The sequence below is a fragment of the Carica papaya genome, chromosome 5 (genome assembly GCF_054855325.1).
Source record: "Carica papaya isolate Zhongbai chromosome 5, ASM5485532v1, whole genome shotgun sequence".
Lineage (NCBI taxonomy): Eukaryota > Viridiplantae > Streptophyta > Magnoliopsida > Brassicales > Caricaceae > Carica > Carica papaya.
This window is the reverse complement of record NC_142313.1, coordinates 38,128,092-38,145,575: the sequence shown is the minus strand read 5'-3', so window position 1 is coordinate 38,145,575 and position 17,484 is coordinate 38,128,092. Positions and strand designations below refer to the sequence as shown.

The 17,484-nt window shown below is 34.4% G+C and overlaps 1 protein-coding gene across 3 annotated transcripts in view; it reads right to left on the bottom strand.

Moving 5' to 3' along the window:
* Positions 1-249: 249 nt before the first annotated feature.
* The window catches only part of MED8 (mediator subunit 8), a 33,859-nt gene continuing 16,624 nt past the window's right edge, over positions 250-17,484 (bottom strand). For 2 of the 3 annotated variants that reach the window (XM_088220748.1, XM_088220750.1), the window contains exons 9-12: positions 4,802-5,011; positions 2,283-2,336; positions 791-851; positions 250-610 (exon numbers count right to left, since the gene is read on the bottom strand). In XM_088220748.1, the coding sequence (XP_088076874.1) occupies positions 408-610; positions 791-851; positions 2,283-2,336; positions 4,802-5,011 (528 nt within the window). In that variant the 3' untranslated portion in view covers positions 250-407. The remainder of the gene's footprint in view (positions 611-790; positions 852-2,282; positions 2,337-4,801; positions 5,012-17,484) is intronic. The other variant, XM_088220749.1, reaches the window with a different exon arrangement.

Here is a 17,484-nt window from a genome sequence, read left to right as displayed (position 1 = left end):
TCGAGCAAGGTATTAACTTCAAAGATTTTTAATTCAAACCGATAATCCTAACAGTAAGTTATTAAAGAACCATTAACGTGAAGAGCTAAGAGGTGTCAATCCTAAAAGATTATTCTGAACGTTTTCTATCTCTGAATTCCATTGACAAAGAGGGTTTCCCGTTAGTAAATAGATTTTTTTTTTTTAATTTAAAAAAAAAGTAGTTTCTTTGTTAAAAATCTCGATAAGAACTCAGGAAAGAGGCAATCATGAGCTGTACATGACTTTTCCATGTAATAGAAAGAGGAAAACATCCACGAAATGGCTCTTTCCAGACTAATATACTTGTTTTCATGTTGAGGATAAAATGCAATAATCACACTGGAGCTAAGTCCAAGTTCTGCATCTCCGATATCGATCAAAGGACACTACTGCTGATTTTGTTGTCTCTGCTGTGCAAAATTGGGATGATTTTGTTGCGCGTTTTGAAGTGCTACCATATTAGATTGTAGATTCTGAGCATTTGGCTGAATATTACCGAATGCACCTTGTGAACTATGTGCTTGCTGCTGTTGCTGTTGCGGTTGCATCGACATCATACTACCAGGATTGGAAGCTCCCATGTTAAACACTGCAACCAAAACCGAAAAAGTAATTTTACCATATTAACATCATTTATTATCATGTGCTTAGCAAATCCTAAAGAAGAACTGATTGCAATAATCTTTTGCTGAATTCTAGTAAAAAAATATGCACTAATTCATTCATGGGAACACAAAAATGAAAAGGAACTTCGACAACTAGTTCATACTTTGATCACCTAAAATCTGAGATGCGTGTGTCCTCTGTGAGTTGTTACTAGTTAATCCAAACTGCACAAATTGAACATAAAAAGAATTATATTCACATCCAAAGCTAACACCATAAAAGAGATGGGGCTGGGTTCAGCAAGTATTACATCCTTATACAAAGAGGATACAGCAAATTACAATTTCAACTTCTATAATATAGTCTCATTGCAATTCAAACTCATTGAGTTTTTGGTGGTAACTCATTTTATGGTTTGATTTCACAATTTTACTTTGTTTTTTCCTAATTTTAGTTTGATTAGTGTTGAACTGTTCATATTTAAAAATATAGAACATACAAACATCTCATAAAATACTCATGATTTTATGTTATGAAGATTTTTGGAGAATTAATTTTATTTTTTCATACATCCTGTGCTATTACAACTGGACCATATATATAGAATTCTTATTTATAAATAAGGAAATTAACATTATTATAAGAATTCTAATTGATTTTAATTAATTACATAATTATCGCAAAGAATATAGAAATGATTGTAGGGGAAAATATCTCAATTAATATTGTACGAATATATTTTGGTCAACATGTTAAAATGACAAATATTTCTATCACAATGAATGAACTCTTACAATAAAGAACATGGTTAGAATTTCAAAAAACCAAACCATAGAAAATAAAATTGTACCTTTGCTAACACGGAATGATATATACAACTGATCATCTATGCAAAAATGATATAAAAAGAAGCTGATGCAATATTAATCTACAGGAAAGATTGACAAATTATCTTTTACTGCTTCTTCCCTAATGGTTAGGCGGGATTCTAATGAATCTTCCCAAGGCAACATTTAGAATAAATGGACTTCATTTGTGGAATTCCTTAAGAAATCCACATTTATCTTAACTAGGGAAGGATACAAGTCCCTTCCGAGGTAGTAAGAAACATCCTAGATAATTTCATATGGAATTAAAACTACACATTTTCAATTCCAACAACTCCGGTAGAACTCAATTTCACTTGAAATTTTGTAGGATAACAAGTTTTATGATTTTGGGAGAAATTTACATCATTTTATAGTTAAAATAAATGTGGATTTTCAAATGAGTTCCACAAGTAAAATTATTTTGTTCTGAATATAACCCGGAAAAAAAAAGTTTTCATTCCCTAGTAAAAGAAAGGAAATATATATACGCCACGCGTATGGAATAATTTCACATTCAATTAGATATTAACCAAGCATCCCTTGTGAGGAGAAAAAAAGGTGTTAGTCAAGCTTTCAACGAATAGTGACAGGAAAGAACAAGAGTTATTTAAAAAAAGAAGAGGCAGGAACATAAAATTGGAAAATCCTTTTTTATCTAAGCAAGCTTTCCTCGTCTGGAGAAAAATATATATTTATCAAGCTTTCAAGGAGTTAGAGTGAAGAATAAGAGTTTCTTTTTAAGAAAACAACAGGGATATAAAATCAGCAACTCATATTTTATCTAACCTGCATCCTTGGCAGAAGTGACTGGGATGGCATAGTAGCTGACATATTTGGAAGCTGCAAAAGGAGAAGCAACAAAATCGAAAAGTAAACTGATGCTGTTAAAGAGAGAGCAAGAGATTTAAAATAGACAGTTAACCAAAAATGCAAGGTAGACAAGTAAACACTGGAAATGATGCAAAAGCAATCAATATAAATGGCAAATGTCTTTCACATGAAATTATAATAGATTAAAATAGCTTTATAGAACAGTAAAATAACCTTCTATTGCAAATGATTAATGCATTACATTAAACAGCAAGAATGTCTCTTTGACTATGAGGCAAAGTAATTGGGTTGTGGTTATTGAACTTGTTTCCTTTTCTCCTTTTTTTAGGAGAGTCTTTTATCATTCTCTGATGTTCACTGGCAGAGTCTATACATGTGAGACACATAACAAGTAAGAGAAAGACCTCTGGGTTGGAATGAATTTTATGTTTTAGAATAATTTTTTGGTCCAGATGAATTTTTTAGTTTCAAGAAGCTAACGGATTGGCTTTGACTAGGAGTCTTTTGGATAAGTGATCAGCAAAGCTTATAAGGAAACTGGTTGCCGGTGCCTCCTCTATACATGTAGCCATTTGAACAAAAATAAAACATCTGAACAATTAATACTAAGTTGGTTATAATGTCCATATACAATTCTGTTACAACAAGCCCTAGAGGATCACTATACATCCGCAACAAACAAGCTTTCTGATTGTTTCAAGACTTTGTTCTTAGTGTAACCATGACAACATCTCAGACCAAAGACTATAACAACTTTTTTTTTTGGGATTGTCTGATTTGATTGGTGTTGCTACAGGGAGTAGCAATTTTTTCTCCAACAAATATTTGAGACTAAACTAATGTATGCGCACCACAAATTCTTATAGCAATATCTCGCAAATAAGTAATCCAATGTCTTATTGGTTTGCTAAGGCCTGTCAACTCTTTTTCTTAAGCTCGTAAGCAATGGATATTCAGCTAAAATAGGCCATTGGCTGTTCGGACTGTTGGATTACTGCTTCGACGCCATGGTATGAGCATCACACTCTGCAATGAAGGATTAGGAAAAATCGAGGAGTGCTAAAACAAGTTTTTGAACAATCGTTCAAGGGCTGATGTTGCTTCATCCATCAAACAAAAGGCACCTTTTTTTGCATTTCAATCAACAGAACTGGCAAGGAACCCTCTTCAACTTGAAAGATATTAAAAATCCAAAAAACAAGTTAACTGCTGATTAACTACTAATAATAAAACTAGAAACCAGAAACTTAATCAGACTCAAGCTTCTCTAACTCCTCGCGAGCAAACCAGCACAAACCTCCCTTTGAGCAAACGCTTAACATGCTACACTTTTGTTTGGTTCAAAAGTTGTCAGCAATTTGTCAATTTGTCTTCCAAGTGTCTGACTTGCATCACTTCTCATGGGTCAAAGATGATGAGCTAAGGAGGTGGCAACCACATGTTACCAGTTTGTGCCACCTAACATTGGAAAAAAGATTATTACAATCTCAAGGAGCCAACATGTTTGGTTGCTAAGATTGTATATTGACTCTTTTGACACTCTTTTTGAACTTTGCCTGTATAAAGATATTTGATATAATGAGTATCTTGGAACAGAATTGATAGCATTTCCTTCCAAATTCTAGTTTCTCCTTTTCTCTGCACTTCTCTTCTTCTTCTCCCTCTTTTCTCCCTCCCATTTGCCTTTACCTTTTTCTTTTCACTCTTTCCCTCCTAGTCTCTTCTCTTTTTACCTTCTATATTGCTAAAACAGAGCTGGCCATTACCTTATTTAGTAGAAGTGCTTGTGTAATTACACAAATGTGCCCTACATTGCCTCTCCGTTTTAGAATGCTATTATTCAGTTCAGATGAATTTCTTAGTTTACAAAAAAGATTAGGATTTGGTTTAACTAGACATCTTTTTCCTTATACTATAAATTTGGATAATGGATGATTAGCAATGCTGATCCAAGAAAATATGGAACTGGTTGCTGCAGCCTCAATCTATATATAGCTCTTTGGAACATGAATGAATCATTTGGACAATTGTTACTAAATTGATACTAATCTCTAGAGATTGAGGGTTCTCTTTGGGAATTTCTAGATTATAGGTCAACAAGGTAGGAGAGCTGACCCACTTGTTGCAAAACTGTGGTTTGCTGACCCATGACAAGCTCCAAACCTCAGTGACCATAGGATCTATGTTGGTCTTTTCTTTCTCTAATATTGCTTCTTTTTTCATCCAAAAGAATTTCTCAGCTAAAACTAACCATGCTAATCAAGTGGAATGGATTACTATCATTCCTCTCAATATATGCAGCATCTTTGTAACAGTAGCTGCAATGAAAATTACAACCAAATGAATCTGCAAGCATTGCAATTAACGAAGTGCAAGACATACAAAAGTGGAATGATCACCACTGAGTAAATAACATATGATGATTTTTTTAGAAAAAGAAAAAAACTAAAATCAACACCAGAAAAATATCTAACCATCTGAGGATTTGGTGTTCCCTGGGCAGCACTAAACAATGCACTATTAGCTGTACCAGAAAACTGGCTCAGATGACGATTCAACTGATTTCCTTGGTTGAGTTGGCCTTGACCTATACCATGCTGAACATGTCCAGTTGCTAATTGCCGTCCCTGAAATTGCTGGTGCCCCAGTGACTGAGAAAATTGCATTTGGTGTTGCCCATGTAACTGGAGAAACAAAATTCAAGCTAATTAACTGCTGTGCAGATGGATAGAGGCAACAAGAAGAAACAAATATCTAATCTAAAAGACTGAAAGATGATTTTTTTTTTTTGAAATAGACCAAAAGATGAATTTATCGAAACATTACAAGTATAATTATGAAAACATATCCCCATGAATAGGGACCATGAGAATCTTAATATTAAAATTCAAAGAAGACAATTCTACTCAAGTTAGACTGTTAGAGCTTACATAACTACAAAAAATGATAGCTAATGGCTGTGTTTTGATTGCAATAATGTTTTCATTGATTACTTACGTCAAACCTTCTAGACTATGACCTTAACCATTTATTAGTTTCATACAGGATTATAGAAAAACAAAAGAATAAGGAGTATATAATGCATTCTCAGAGCATCATCAAAACACTTTATCAGAGACTCACCAAAGAGGCTTTAAATGTGGAGCAAGACTTACAAAGTTGGAAAAAAAAACGAATGAAGTTTCTTGTAAAAAGAATTCAAAGATTAAAGGAACAGTATATAACGTTTGTTCAAATAGAGGCCCCGACTCAAATGGTTTTGCAATGGCTTTCCTTCAAAATTGTTGGGAGGTTGTCAAAGGAGATCTGGTAAGAGTCTTTTAAGAGTTTTTTCTCCGAATTCGAAGATTCATAATAGAATGAATTTGACTTCATTTCTTTGTTCTACAAAGAACAAAATGGGAAGAATTCACAGATTAAAGGAGTGGTATGGATTATGTCTAACTTGCACAGAGACCTTGGTCCCCTTGTCCCAAAGTGAGTCAACCATCTTGTTGGCTATCCAAGAGGCAAAAGAATTTGTCTGCCACAAACAAAAGGCCGCTGAGCCTTAACAACAGATCTCACCTCCTTACTAAGAGAGTCTTTGGGATTGTTATCTAAGACTTATAAGTAGCATTAAGCACCTTTTTTCAATCTTCCTGTTTGATAACATAAAAAACACTATGCTTATTTAGTTTTAAAAAGTGCTTCCAAGAAAGTAAAAGAATAAACACCTTATTTTAAGAACCTAAAAAGTCTGGAATTAGGTGGCGATCTGTTAACTTCTTAAATCACTTTAAAAACCAAATACGCACCATGTTTTTCATGTTATTAAACCGGAGGATTGAACAAAGTGCTTAAGCTACTTATAAGTACGAAATCACAATCTCAAACACTTTCAGGATTAGCGTATCTACTAATCAATCTATGTCATCAATTCTTAGCCAAAAAGTTGCCTCTACTATCAGTCGTAAAACCCAAAATTTTTTATGCTCCGTGGATTTTCCCTAAAGAACTTGGGCTAACCTAGAGGAGGCTCTAAAATTAGCAAAACCCACAGGATTAATCTCCTGCCACCGTTGCTTAGTCTTTGAAGCCCTCTACCTTAAGTAACTTGATGCAAAATGGGGTAACTCTAGATCGCCTAAATAGTTTAGAAATTATAATTCTTTTAAATATAAAACTTATTATATTATTTAGAAGTCTATTACCATAGACTTAATTCTTTAGGATTTTAATATTTTCAGCATTTAGTGTTTTGTATTTATTTTAGCAGTATTAATATTTCTTAGTTTAATTCTATTCAGAAAGGTACTTAAAAAGCATTATAAATATTTCTATAATTTCACTTTGGAGATGGAGTCAATTATTCAATAAAATACTTTGACAGTTTCTCCATTTTTCTGGTTTCTTATGAAATTAAACATTTAAGTGTGATGTTCAAAATTAACTCTTATTTATCCTACATTAGTTGGTACCAAAGTTAAAAGAATTATATACCAAACACCTAAAACCTTACAACTAATCAGTCCCAAACTCATCTAATAAGAAGAAAAAAGAAAAAAAATTAAAGTTTGGACAAACATAAAACCCTTGTAGCTGCCAGTATGTTCACCAGCAGTAAGTGACATGGCCTCCACCACCAGTCTCAAAAGACCCGACTGGCATAAACCCGAAGCCCCATCATGGAATCTCGCCAAAAACCGCGACACTCACCATCACAAGATCTCCTAGCTGTTATCTCTCTTGATCCTGCTCTTCCTGCATCCGCATCTCACACTAACCATCAATTTGCAATCCCACCTCTAGTTGAGCCAACTGGTAGAAGCCTGCTGCCTCCAATGACTAAAAGTTGGCACATGAGCCTAATGCGTTTATCACCAGATGGCCATTGCATTATGCTCTATTTGACTTTTTAAAACCAATTTTGACCAAACCGTTCACCCAAGGCAGGTTCGGTCACTTTTAAACTGACTGTTCTCAAGAATTTTTACCTACTCTTCTTATTTTTGCACTCCTCATCGAAATTGCACTTCAATATTATGAAAAAAATTTGTAAAAATGTTGAATCTTTTCTTGAAAGAAAAAGAAATAATATTAAGAAGAAGAAGGATGAGTTAAAATGGCAGAGGATAAGGTGTCCTCATAAATCCATCACAAAAAGGACTCTGGAGCAAATAATTACTATGTAACAAGCAGCCTGAACCCAAAAATCAATAGATTATATTACCTCAATTCCTATGAAGCATAGAAATTGAGATAAATGGAAATTTTCCATGAGCCCCATTGGGAGGCCAAAAGCATCATCTTCTCCCATAGAACTTCAAATGGGAGGGATTTATCGTCGAATAACAGATGATTTCTTTCCAATAATATCACCCATAAACCTGCAAATAGAGCGCCTTGTGATAGAGATTTAATTTTTTCCTCACCATTCAGCAATACATGTAAGAATCTTTAAAACACTCCACAGAAAGAGGTGAAATCCAATTTAAACCTATTGACTAGAATATTCCATTGCCCTATCAGTTGAGATATTTTTTTCTTTACAATCAAATCGGTAATCTTATAATTAATTAGTAGAATCAATTAAAATTCTTATAATAATATTAATTTCTTTATTCGTAAATAAGAATTTTGTATAAATATCATGTTTGTAATATCACAAGTGTATGAGAAAATAAAATTAATAATTTCTCTAAAAATCTTCATAGTATCAGAAGCAATAAAATTATCTTAGAATTGTAGTTTGGAAGTATTTTTAAACTCTAAAATAGCACAATAGACTGAGTTGGTACTACCTATCAAGTGGTACTACCTATCAAGATCTACTTTCACCACCCATCCAGATGGGACACGCATTGCCACCGGACCACCACTTACTCCCTCACGGGCAGCCATGTGCCACCGCGAACTGATTGAAAATCTTCACAGAACACGCTGACCGCTCAAATTTGGCACGGATCTTGTAGAATCGCATTGAAAAACGCACGGATTCAAGCTTCGTGCAAAACTGGCCGCCATGGATCTTCTTCTCTAGCCTTCTCTTCGCACAGATCTGAAAGATCGCCTGTCGGTTTCCGGCTTGCCGCGACAAAACCACAATATAGCTCCCTTGGCACAGATCAAATTCAATCGCCTTCTATGTTGCAAATCCAGTCACAGTTCTTCTTTATCAACTGTACCGAGTTTTCTGGTTTCAAGTTGCATGCGAGACGGTTCACTTCTACCGCGTCTACCGCCGAATCGGTCTATTTTTGGCCATTGACTCTCGGCTTATAGCATATTTTCCTTTTCCAGACTCTGTTTCCAACTCTATTGGTGCTAATTAGAAGATTTGTTCTATCCTTGTGAGATCAGTAGTAGGTTTTGTTATTTTTTTGTTACTTTAAACCATGAGAAAAGTCAAGAGATTGGTTGTTCCTAATGTGGATAATTCTTCATCAGCTATTAGTGCATCAAATATGATAAAATAAGGTATTGCTCATCTCCCTACTATTTTCAATTCTAATACTTGAATTATACATTTTAGAGTTAACAAACACATGACAAACTTTTCTAAAACTTCTTAACATATTTTTCTTGTACTAATGGGAAAAATATCCGTATAGCAGATGGATCATACAATTGTGTATCTGAAATAGGTTTCATTAATTGTACTCCCATCATTACTTTGTCTTCAGTCCTTCATGTGCCTAATTTTCTTAACAATCTTTTATCAATTAATGTCATCACTAAAGATTTTAACTGTATAATTAAAGTTATTTCTGATTATTGTGTCATTCAGGATTTTCAAATATGAAAGAGGATTGACACTGATAGACTACAAAATGACTTACATGTCTTGGATAGAACACAAATCGTAATTGAAAATCAAACTGCATTTGCAAATCAGAAGTCAATTAAAAAATCTTATAATTGCATCGACAGTTGGGACATCATTCTGTCTTTACTCTCGAAAAGTTATATTCCAATTTATTTAAAAGAACTTTCATGAATTTATTATTTTGTAATGCATGTGAACTACCTAAATATAAAAAAAATTCCTATCATGTAAGTAACCATAGAAATCCTACTCCTTTTATGATTATTCACTCTAATATTGGGGGCCTATTCAAAATATCTTTTTATTTGATAATAAATTATTTGTTACTTTTATTGACTGTTTTACTACATTAACATGATTTATCTGTTGAAAGCAAAAAGTGAAGTGTTCTCATGCTTTCAATCATTTCTTAAAATGATATGTACACAATTTGATGCTACAATTAAGATTTTAAGAACAGACAACGATACAAAATATATGAATGATGGATTTTGTGTTTACATGAAGTCTAATAAGATAATCCATCAAACAAGTTGTGCCTACACCAATTAATAAACTGGTGTTGTCGAAAGGAAAAACAGACATATATAGGAGATAGCTCGATCTCTTATGTTCACCATGAATCTATCGAAAAGTTACTAGGGAGATACAGTTATTGTAACTACTTACCTTACCGACAGAATACTTTTGAGAATGTTTAGAAATCCTTTAAAAGTTTTGTAAGGAAAAAATTCACATATTTTTCCCTCAAATATGTTTGGATGTGTTTGTTTTATTCATACTAAAAATGTAGGTAAATTAGAACCCAGAGCCCTTAAATGTATATTTGTTATATATTCCCCTACTCAAAGGATTTCAAATGTTATCATTATTCGTGTAGAAAATATTTTGTTACTATGAATGTTATTTTCAAGGAATCTGAACTTTATTTCAATCAAACTCGACACATCTTCAACGGAAGAGTGAGAAAGAAGAGGCTATGCCCAATTTATTACTTCTTGACAGTCAGATTCAGAGGAAGAATTCTAGTTTGGAATTCTCATACAAGGAGATAATGTGGAGCGCTTGTATAAACAAGACTCAAAGAGGTATTTAAGAAAGAATAAGACAAAAAAAGATACTATGCAGTCTGACCCAGGTTAGAAATCTTTCTCAGTTCCTAAAAATACTTGTGAGTTATCTTTACTATGTGATTTATCTGAAGATGTGGATAAACTCATTACTCTTAGAAAATGAGTAAGATCTTACACCAAACACTTTATGTCTGATTTTGTTTCTTATGACTCTCTATCTCATTTATATATGAAGCTATTTGAGAGGAAATATTGCTTCTCATATATTTCCATCATAAATAATGTATATTTATACAACCTAAATGCTAGCAAACCTGACAAATTCTAACAAGATCCTAACAATTTTATGGGGAGGAGGAAATCTGCTTGTGACTCCCTCCGTATACAGAATCTATAGCTAATAAAACAAAAAATATACAATCTGGAAAATATCCGAAAAATACAACTTAATTTTTCCTTATTTTCTACTTAATTATTCCTTATTTTTCACACTCTCCTTCAATCTAGTTTACATATATGTTGAGTAAACCTCGATTGAATATTATGTCATCGAAGGTTATTTTAGTTAGAGTTTTCGTTAAAATGTCTACAATCTGTTGACTGGTTGAAATGTGCATCAGTGTTATAGTTTCATCTTCCAATTTCTCTTTGATAAAATGACGATCGATCTCCACATGTTTGGTCTATCATGATGTACAAGGTTCTTGGCCATACGGATGGTTGATTGATTGTCGCACCACACCTTCATAGGTATGTTGTTAGGAGCCTCTAATTCGACAAGTATTCTCTTTAACCACATACCTTCACATATATCGTAAGCAAGGTCCCTAAATTCAGATTCTGCACTGCTGCAAGATACAATTGACTGTTTCTTGCTTCACCAGGTGACCAGGTTCCCCCAAACGTAGGTACAATACCCTAATGTAGATCTTCTGTCACTTGTAGAGTCTGCCCAATTTGCATCAGTGTAAATTTCAACATCTCTTTTATCTGTCTTTTAAAAGAACAATCCTTGTCCTGAAGTCATTTTAAGATACCTCAGAATTCGATACACAGCTCTCATGTATTCCTCAGTTGGCTGATTCATTAACCGACTTACTGTACTTACTGCAAAACTGATGTCAAGTCTTGTATGTGCTAAGTAGATAAGCTTTCCAACGAGTTTTTGGTACCTCCCTTTATCAACTGTTTTATTACTGATTTTGGATCCAAGCTTAATGGTTGAATCCATAAGAGTGTCAGCAGGCTTGCTTTCTAGCATCCCAGTCTCCTTTAGAAGATCCATAACGTACTTTCGTTGAGATATTAAAATTCTTTTCTTTGATCTAACCACTTCCATACCAAAAAAGTACTTTAATATCCCCAGATCTTTAATTTCAAATTCTTGGGTTAGAAATTGCTTGAATTTCTGAATCTCCTCAATATGATCACCTGTAAGAATGATGTTATCAACGTATACAATCAAAAAGGCTTTCTTACCTGAGGTGCAATACTTGACAAATAGTGTCTGATCGGATTGACATTGTTCATATCCTTCATGTTTTACAGCTCTTATAAATCTATCAAACCACGTCATTGGAGATTGTTTTAAGCCATAGAGTAATTTGTTCAGTTTGTACACTTTCTAAGGATTGTTTATTAGTTCAAACCCTAGTGATATATCCATATATACTTCTTCCTCTAGATCACCATTAAGAAATGCATTCTTCACATCTAGTTGACAAAGTCGCCAATCAAGGTTAGACGCAAGTGAAAAAAGTACCCGAATAGTATTGTGTTTGGCTACTGAAGCAAAAGTCTTATGATAGTCTACTCCATATGACTGAGTGTAGCCTTTGGCTACCAGGCGAGCCTTATACCGATTCACACTCCTATCTGGATTATACTTTAGTTGTGAAAACCCATTTGTACCCCACTTGGTGTTTTTCTGGAGGTAGATCAACTAATTCTCATGTCTCATTCTTTTCAAGTGTCTTGATTTCCTCTTGAATAGTTATCTTCCATTCAGGTATTTCCAAAGCTTCGTCAATTGTTTTGGGCTCTTGTGAACTACTATCTATCCTGCATATAAAAGCATGATGTTCCGAAAACAGCTTGTCCAAAGAAACATAGTCCTGTATAGAATGTTTAGTGCATGTCTGAGTCCCATTTCTCAAAGCAATAGGAACATCAATATCAGTATCTGAAGTAAGAGCAGAGATTACATTACTTGAATCAAAGGTAGATTCATGGCAGAGCTTGGATGATTCAGGTACTTTTCTTTTATTTCTTCTAGTATAGACGCGTAACTCACTAGCTGCAGGTAATGTGTTCTTTGTAACTAGCTTTGGTTCAGGTTCTAGAGAAGGTTTGTCTAGTAAGGAATGACTCAGTGGATGTAGAGGAGGTATACTCACATCCCATAACTGATATTCCCGAGTAAATATCTCCTCATGAATATCAGTTGTGGGGTAAAAAGGTTGGTTTTCAAAAAATGTGACATCTATTGTATTATAGAAGCGACGAGTTTCCGGAACTAGACACTTGTATCCTTTCTGATTAACAGAATACCCAACAAAAATGCATTTTATGGCTCTTGGGTCAAGTTTTCCACGGAGGTGTTTGTGAATATGGATATAAGCTGAACAACCAAAAATTTTGAGTGGTAATGTATTTGAAATATGAAATGCAGGAAAGATTTGTGAAAGAATGGCGTAAGGTGATTGAAATTGTAAGATCCGGGAGGACATCCGATTTATCAGGTAGGTAGCAGAAAGAATTGCCTCTCCGCAGAGGAATTTTGGTACATGAATGGTGAATATAATTGATCTACTTACCTCAAGAATATGTCTATTTTTCCTTTCAGCTATGTTATTTTGTTGTGGGGTATGAACACAAGAGCTTTGGTGAATAATTCTATGTTCAGTAAAGTATTTTTCAAGGGTGGTTTCAAAATATTCATAAGCATTGTCAGATTTCAACACTTAGATGGTAGCTTGAAACTGGGTTCGAATCATTGTATAGAATTTTTTAAATAGAGGTCCAATTTTTTATTTTTCTTTCAAGAGAAACACTCACATAATTCTTGTATGGTCATCAATGAAGGATACAAACCATCCACTTTCGATGATGTTGGAGACCTTAGAGGGTCCCCATACATCGCTATGAATGAATTCAAATGATTTTAAGAATTTGTATGGTAAACTAGGGAATGAACTTCGAACATGTTTAGAAAATTGGCATACTTCACACTGAAAAGAAACTGGATCTTTTTCTTTGAATAGTAAAGGGATTTCAGATATATGAAATTTGAATTTCCTAATCTATAGTGCCACAACATGATATCACGGTCATTATTTGCAGAAATAGAAACATGAGTTTGCACATACTACTTTGTGAGTTTGTCTTCTAAAAAGTGTTGATTTGAAACAGGTATAATTCTGAGCTCATCCTAGCACTGTCAATCGTCCTCCCCGAGTCCAAGTCCTAAAATTCACATATATTATAAACAAATTTTGCAGTACATTTTAAGTCTTCACATAACTTGTTGACTGATAGTAAATTACAATCCAAATTTAGAACATGGAGAACTGAACACAGAATTAAATTTGGAGATAAATTTACAAAGCCCATTCTAGCCACTTTTGAAAGAGAACCATCAGCAATCCTGATTGAAAAAACTTCATCACACTTGTATTTTTAAAACATTAAGGCATCTCCACTCATATGGTTAGATGCTCCAGAGTCTACTACCCACACCTGTCATTTTTATGAAAAAACAGATAAACCAAAAATATTACCTTTGTGTGCCACAGAGGCATTGACTGAGTAGGAGTTTTTAGACAAAACACGCTGAAGGGCTTCCAACTATTCAGGACTAAAGGGACTACTCTCCACAACATCAAAGGGCATTTCTTCAACAATTATGTGGTTGCCTTGATGCTTGCTTGAGGTTTTTGCCTTGGAGGATTTCCACTCATCCGAAGGCTTCCAGTCGCTCGACTTGCCATGGAGCTTCAAGCAGCGCTCACAAGTGTGCCTTGGCTTCTTACAGTGATCACACCAAGGCTTGTCTTCTTCGTTCGAGCGTCAACAGCTCGGGGTTGTGAGCGTTGAAGAGTTCTCGGCCAGGTAGGTCTACTCAACATCACCCATCATGACCTTCCTGTGGCTCTCTTCGCGTCGGACTTCAGAGAACGCCTCCCGAAGACTCGGTAAGGGTTTGGTACTCAGCACACGTCCCCAAATCTCGTCGAGGTTCTTGTTCAACCCCAGCAAGAATTTAAAGACGCGCTTCTCTTCGACGAACAACTTGAAGTTCTTTGCATCTTAGGGGCAGCTCCATGGGTACTCTTCGAACATATCCATCTGTTGCCAATTACGAGTTAAGGCATTATAATATTGAGTGACGCTTAACTCACTTTGCTGAAGATCATGAAGCGCGGACTCTATCTCAAAAATGGCGGAAGTGTTTTCTTTGCTGGAGTAAAATTCCTAAGCTGTTTCTCAGATTTCGTGAGCAGTTTCATAGAGTAGGAAATTCTCTCCAATTTCTGGGGTCATTGATGTGATGAGCCACGACATCACCATGCTGTCTTCAATCTCCCATACGCGAGCGCTTGAGTCAGTTGCTGGAGGAGATATGACTTCGCCAGTAAGATGTGCGTAACAACCCTTTCCTTGGATGAACAATCGGACAGAGGATGACCATTGTAGGTAATTACTGCCGTTGAGTTTGTGTCCTGTAATGCAGGATGAAGACATCTCACTCACAACGTTGCTGGTTGCTGTGTGATGATAGGAACCAGAGGAGACCTCTGGAGAAGATGGAAGCTCGCCTGTGGCCATTTGTGATTACGGCTCAGCAGGGATCACTCTTCTTGGATCAGGTAAGGCTCTGATACCATGAAGCTATTTGGGAGGAAATATTGCTTCTCATTTATTTCCATCATGAAGTGTATTTATACAACCTAAATGCTAACAAACCTAACAAATTCTAACAAGATCCTAACAATTTTATGGGGAGGAGGAAATTTGTTTGTGACTCCCTCTGTATACAGAATCTACAGCTAATAAAACAGAAAATATACAACATGGAAAATACTCGAAAAAAACAACTTAATTTCTCCTTATTTTCTATTTAATTATTCCTTATTTTCTACAATATAGAGTCTTTATTTAATATGTTTTCTTTGTGTCTATTCCAAAAAATTAGAGAGAAGATCTACGGGATTCCAAATGGAAGAAAGGCATGATTGAAAAAATAAAAACTTTGACAAAGAAAGAAACCTGAGAGCTTGTTTCACTCTATTGGGAAAAAGGATGGTTGGTTGCAAATGTGTGTTTACTGTGAAATACAAAACAGACGAGTCGATTGAAAGGTACAAAACAAGATTGATAACTAAAGGATTTACTTAGACCTGTGGTGTAGTCTATCCGGAAATATTTGCATCTATAGCGAAGATGAATACAATCAAAATATTGTTATCTTATGCAGCTAACTTTGATTGGGACTTACTACAGTTTGATGTGAAAAATTTCTTTCATAGAGACTTCGAGAAAGAAATATACATAGAGAGTTCTCCTAAATTTGAAAATAAAAGAACATAAAGGAAGGTTTGCAAATTAAAAAAGATCTTATATGAGTTAAAACAGACTCCAAGAGCATGCTTTAAAAGGTTTAGAAGAGTTATGATTTCTTTTGTATATCGACAAAACAATGTTAACCATACCCTGTTTATTAAACATTATAAAGGTAAGATCACTATTCTCATTATTTATGTAAATGATATTGTTGAGACTGGAGATGATACAAGAGAAATAAGTCGATTAAAAGAACTTTTGTTTCAAGAGTTTAAAATAAAAGATTTAGAAAAACTAAAATACTTTTTGGTAATTAAAGTTGTCATATCTAATAAAGAGATTTTTATTTCTCAAAGATAATATATCCTAAACTTATTAGAAGAGATTGGTATGATGGGCTACAAGCCGACAAAGTCTCCTATTGAAAGTAATCACAAACTACAAGCGGGAATTGGTACATCATTAGACTTGGAGAGATATCAGAGACTGGTTGGAATATTCATTTTCTCTCACATACCAGACCTGATATAGTATATACAGTTAGTCTGGTAAGTTAGTACATGCATGATCCTCGTGAGCCTCATTTACATGTCGTTTTTCACATATTGCAGTATCTAAAATTTGCACCAAAAAAACGTATACTCTTCTCCAAACATGGTCACTGTAAGATAAAAGCATTTACAGATATCGATTTGGTTGGATCTCTAGATAATAGAAAATTAACTACTGATTAAGAGACAACTTGGTTACTTAAAAAGTAACAAGTAGAATGTAGTTACTCGTTTTAGGACGAAACTAGAATATATAGCAATGCCCCAAGGAGTATGTGAATTATTATGATAATAAAAGCTAATTAAAGAATTAAAACTGTTCAAAAAAGAGAGTCTATCCTTATTTTGTGACAATAAAGCAGCCATTAGCATTACCCATAATTCAATTCAACATAATAGAACAAAACATATTGAAATTGATCGACATTTCATAAAAGAGAAAGTAGTTGATGGCTCCTTATGCCTATATCATGTGCCTTCTATTAAACAAGTGGCAGATTTCTTCATTAAAAGACTTTGCATCAAATCTTTCCACGACTTGATCTGCAAGTTTGACATGTACAATATCTTTGCACCAATTTGAGAGGAAGTATTGATAAGAATATTTTGTTACTCCATTAGTTGAAACATTTTTCTTTTATAATATTTCCTATAATGATGTAATTAATAAGTAGAATCAATTAAAATCCCTATAATAATGTAAATTCTCTTACTCGTAGGTACGAGTTCTATATGTATATCCCAATATTATATCACAAATGATATGAGAAAATAAAAAAGCAAATATTTTTTCTCCAAAAATCTACACCTCCAAAGCCACTTTCCTTGTGATGCAGTATTCATTTCAATAAACGATTGAATGCCCAAACCCTCCATATTCATAAGCCGCTTCACATCTTCCCACCTCACCAGATGAAATCGTCTTCTTCCCTCTTCATCTCCCCATAAAAAATAGCATTGAATAGACTCCAATCTTCTTGCCACAGAAACAGGTATAATCATAGCAGATAAATAGTAGATCTGCAGATTAGATAACGTACTTTTAATTAAATTAGTCTTCCACCCTTAGATGAAAATCTACTCTTCCACCCAGCAAGTCTACGCTCAAACATATCAATCACAGGCTTCAATACTCTCCCATCCTTGAATTTAGACCTCAACGG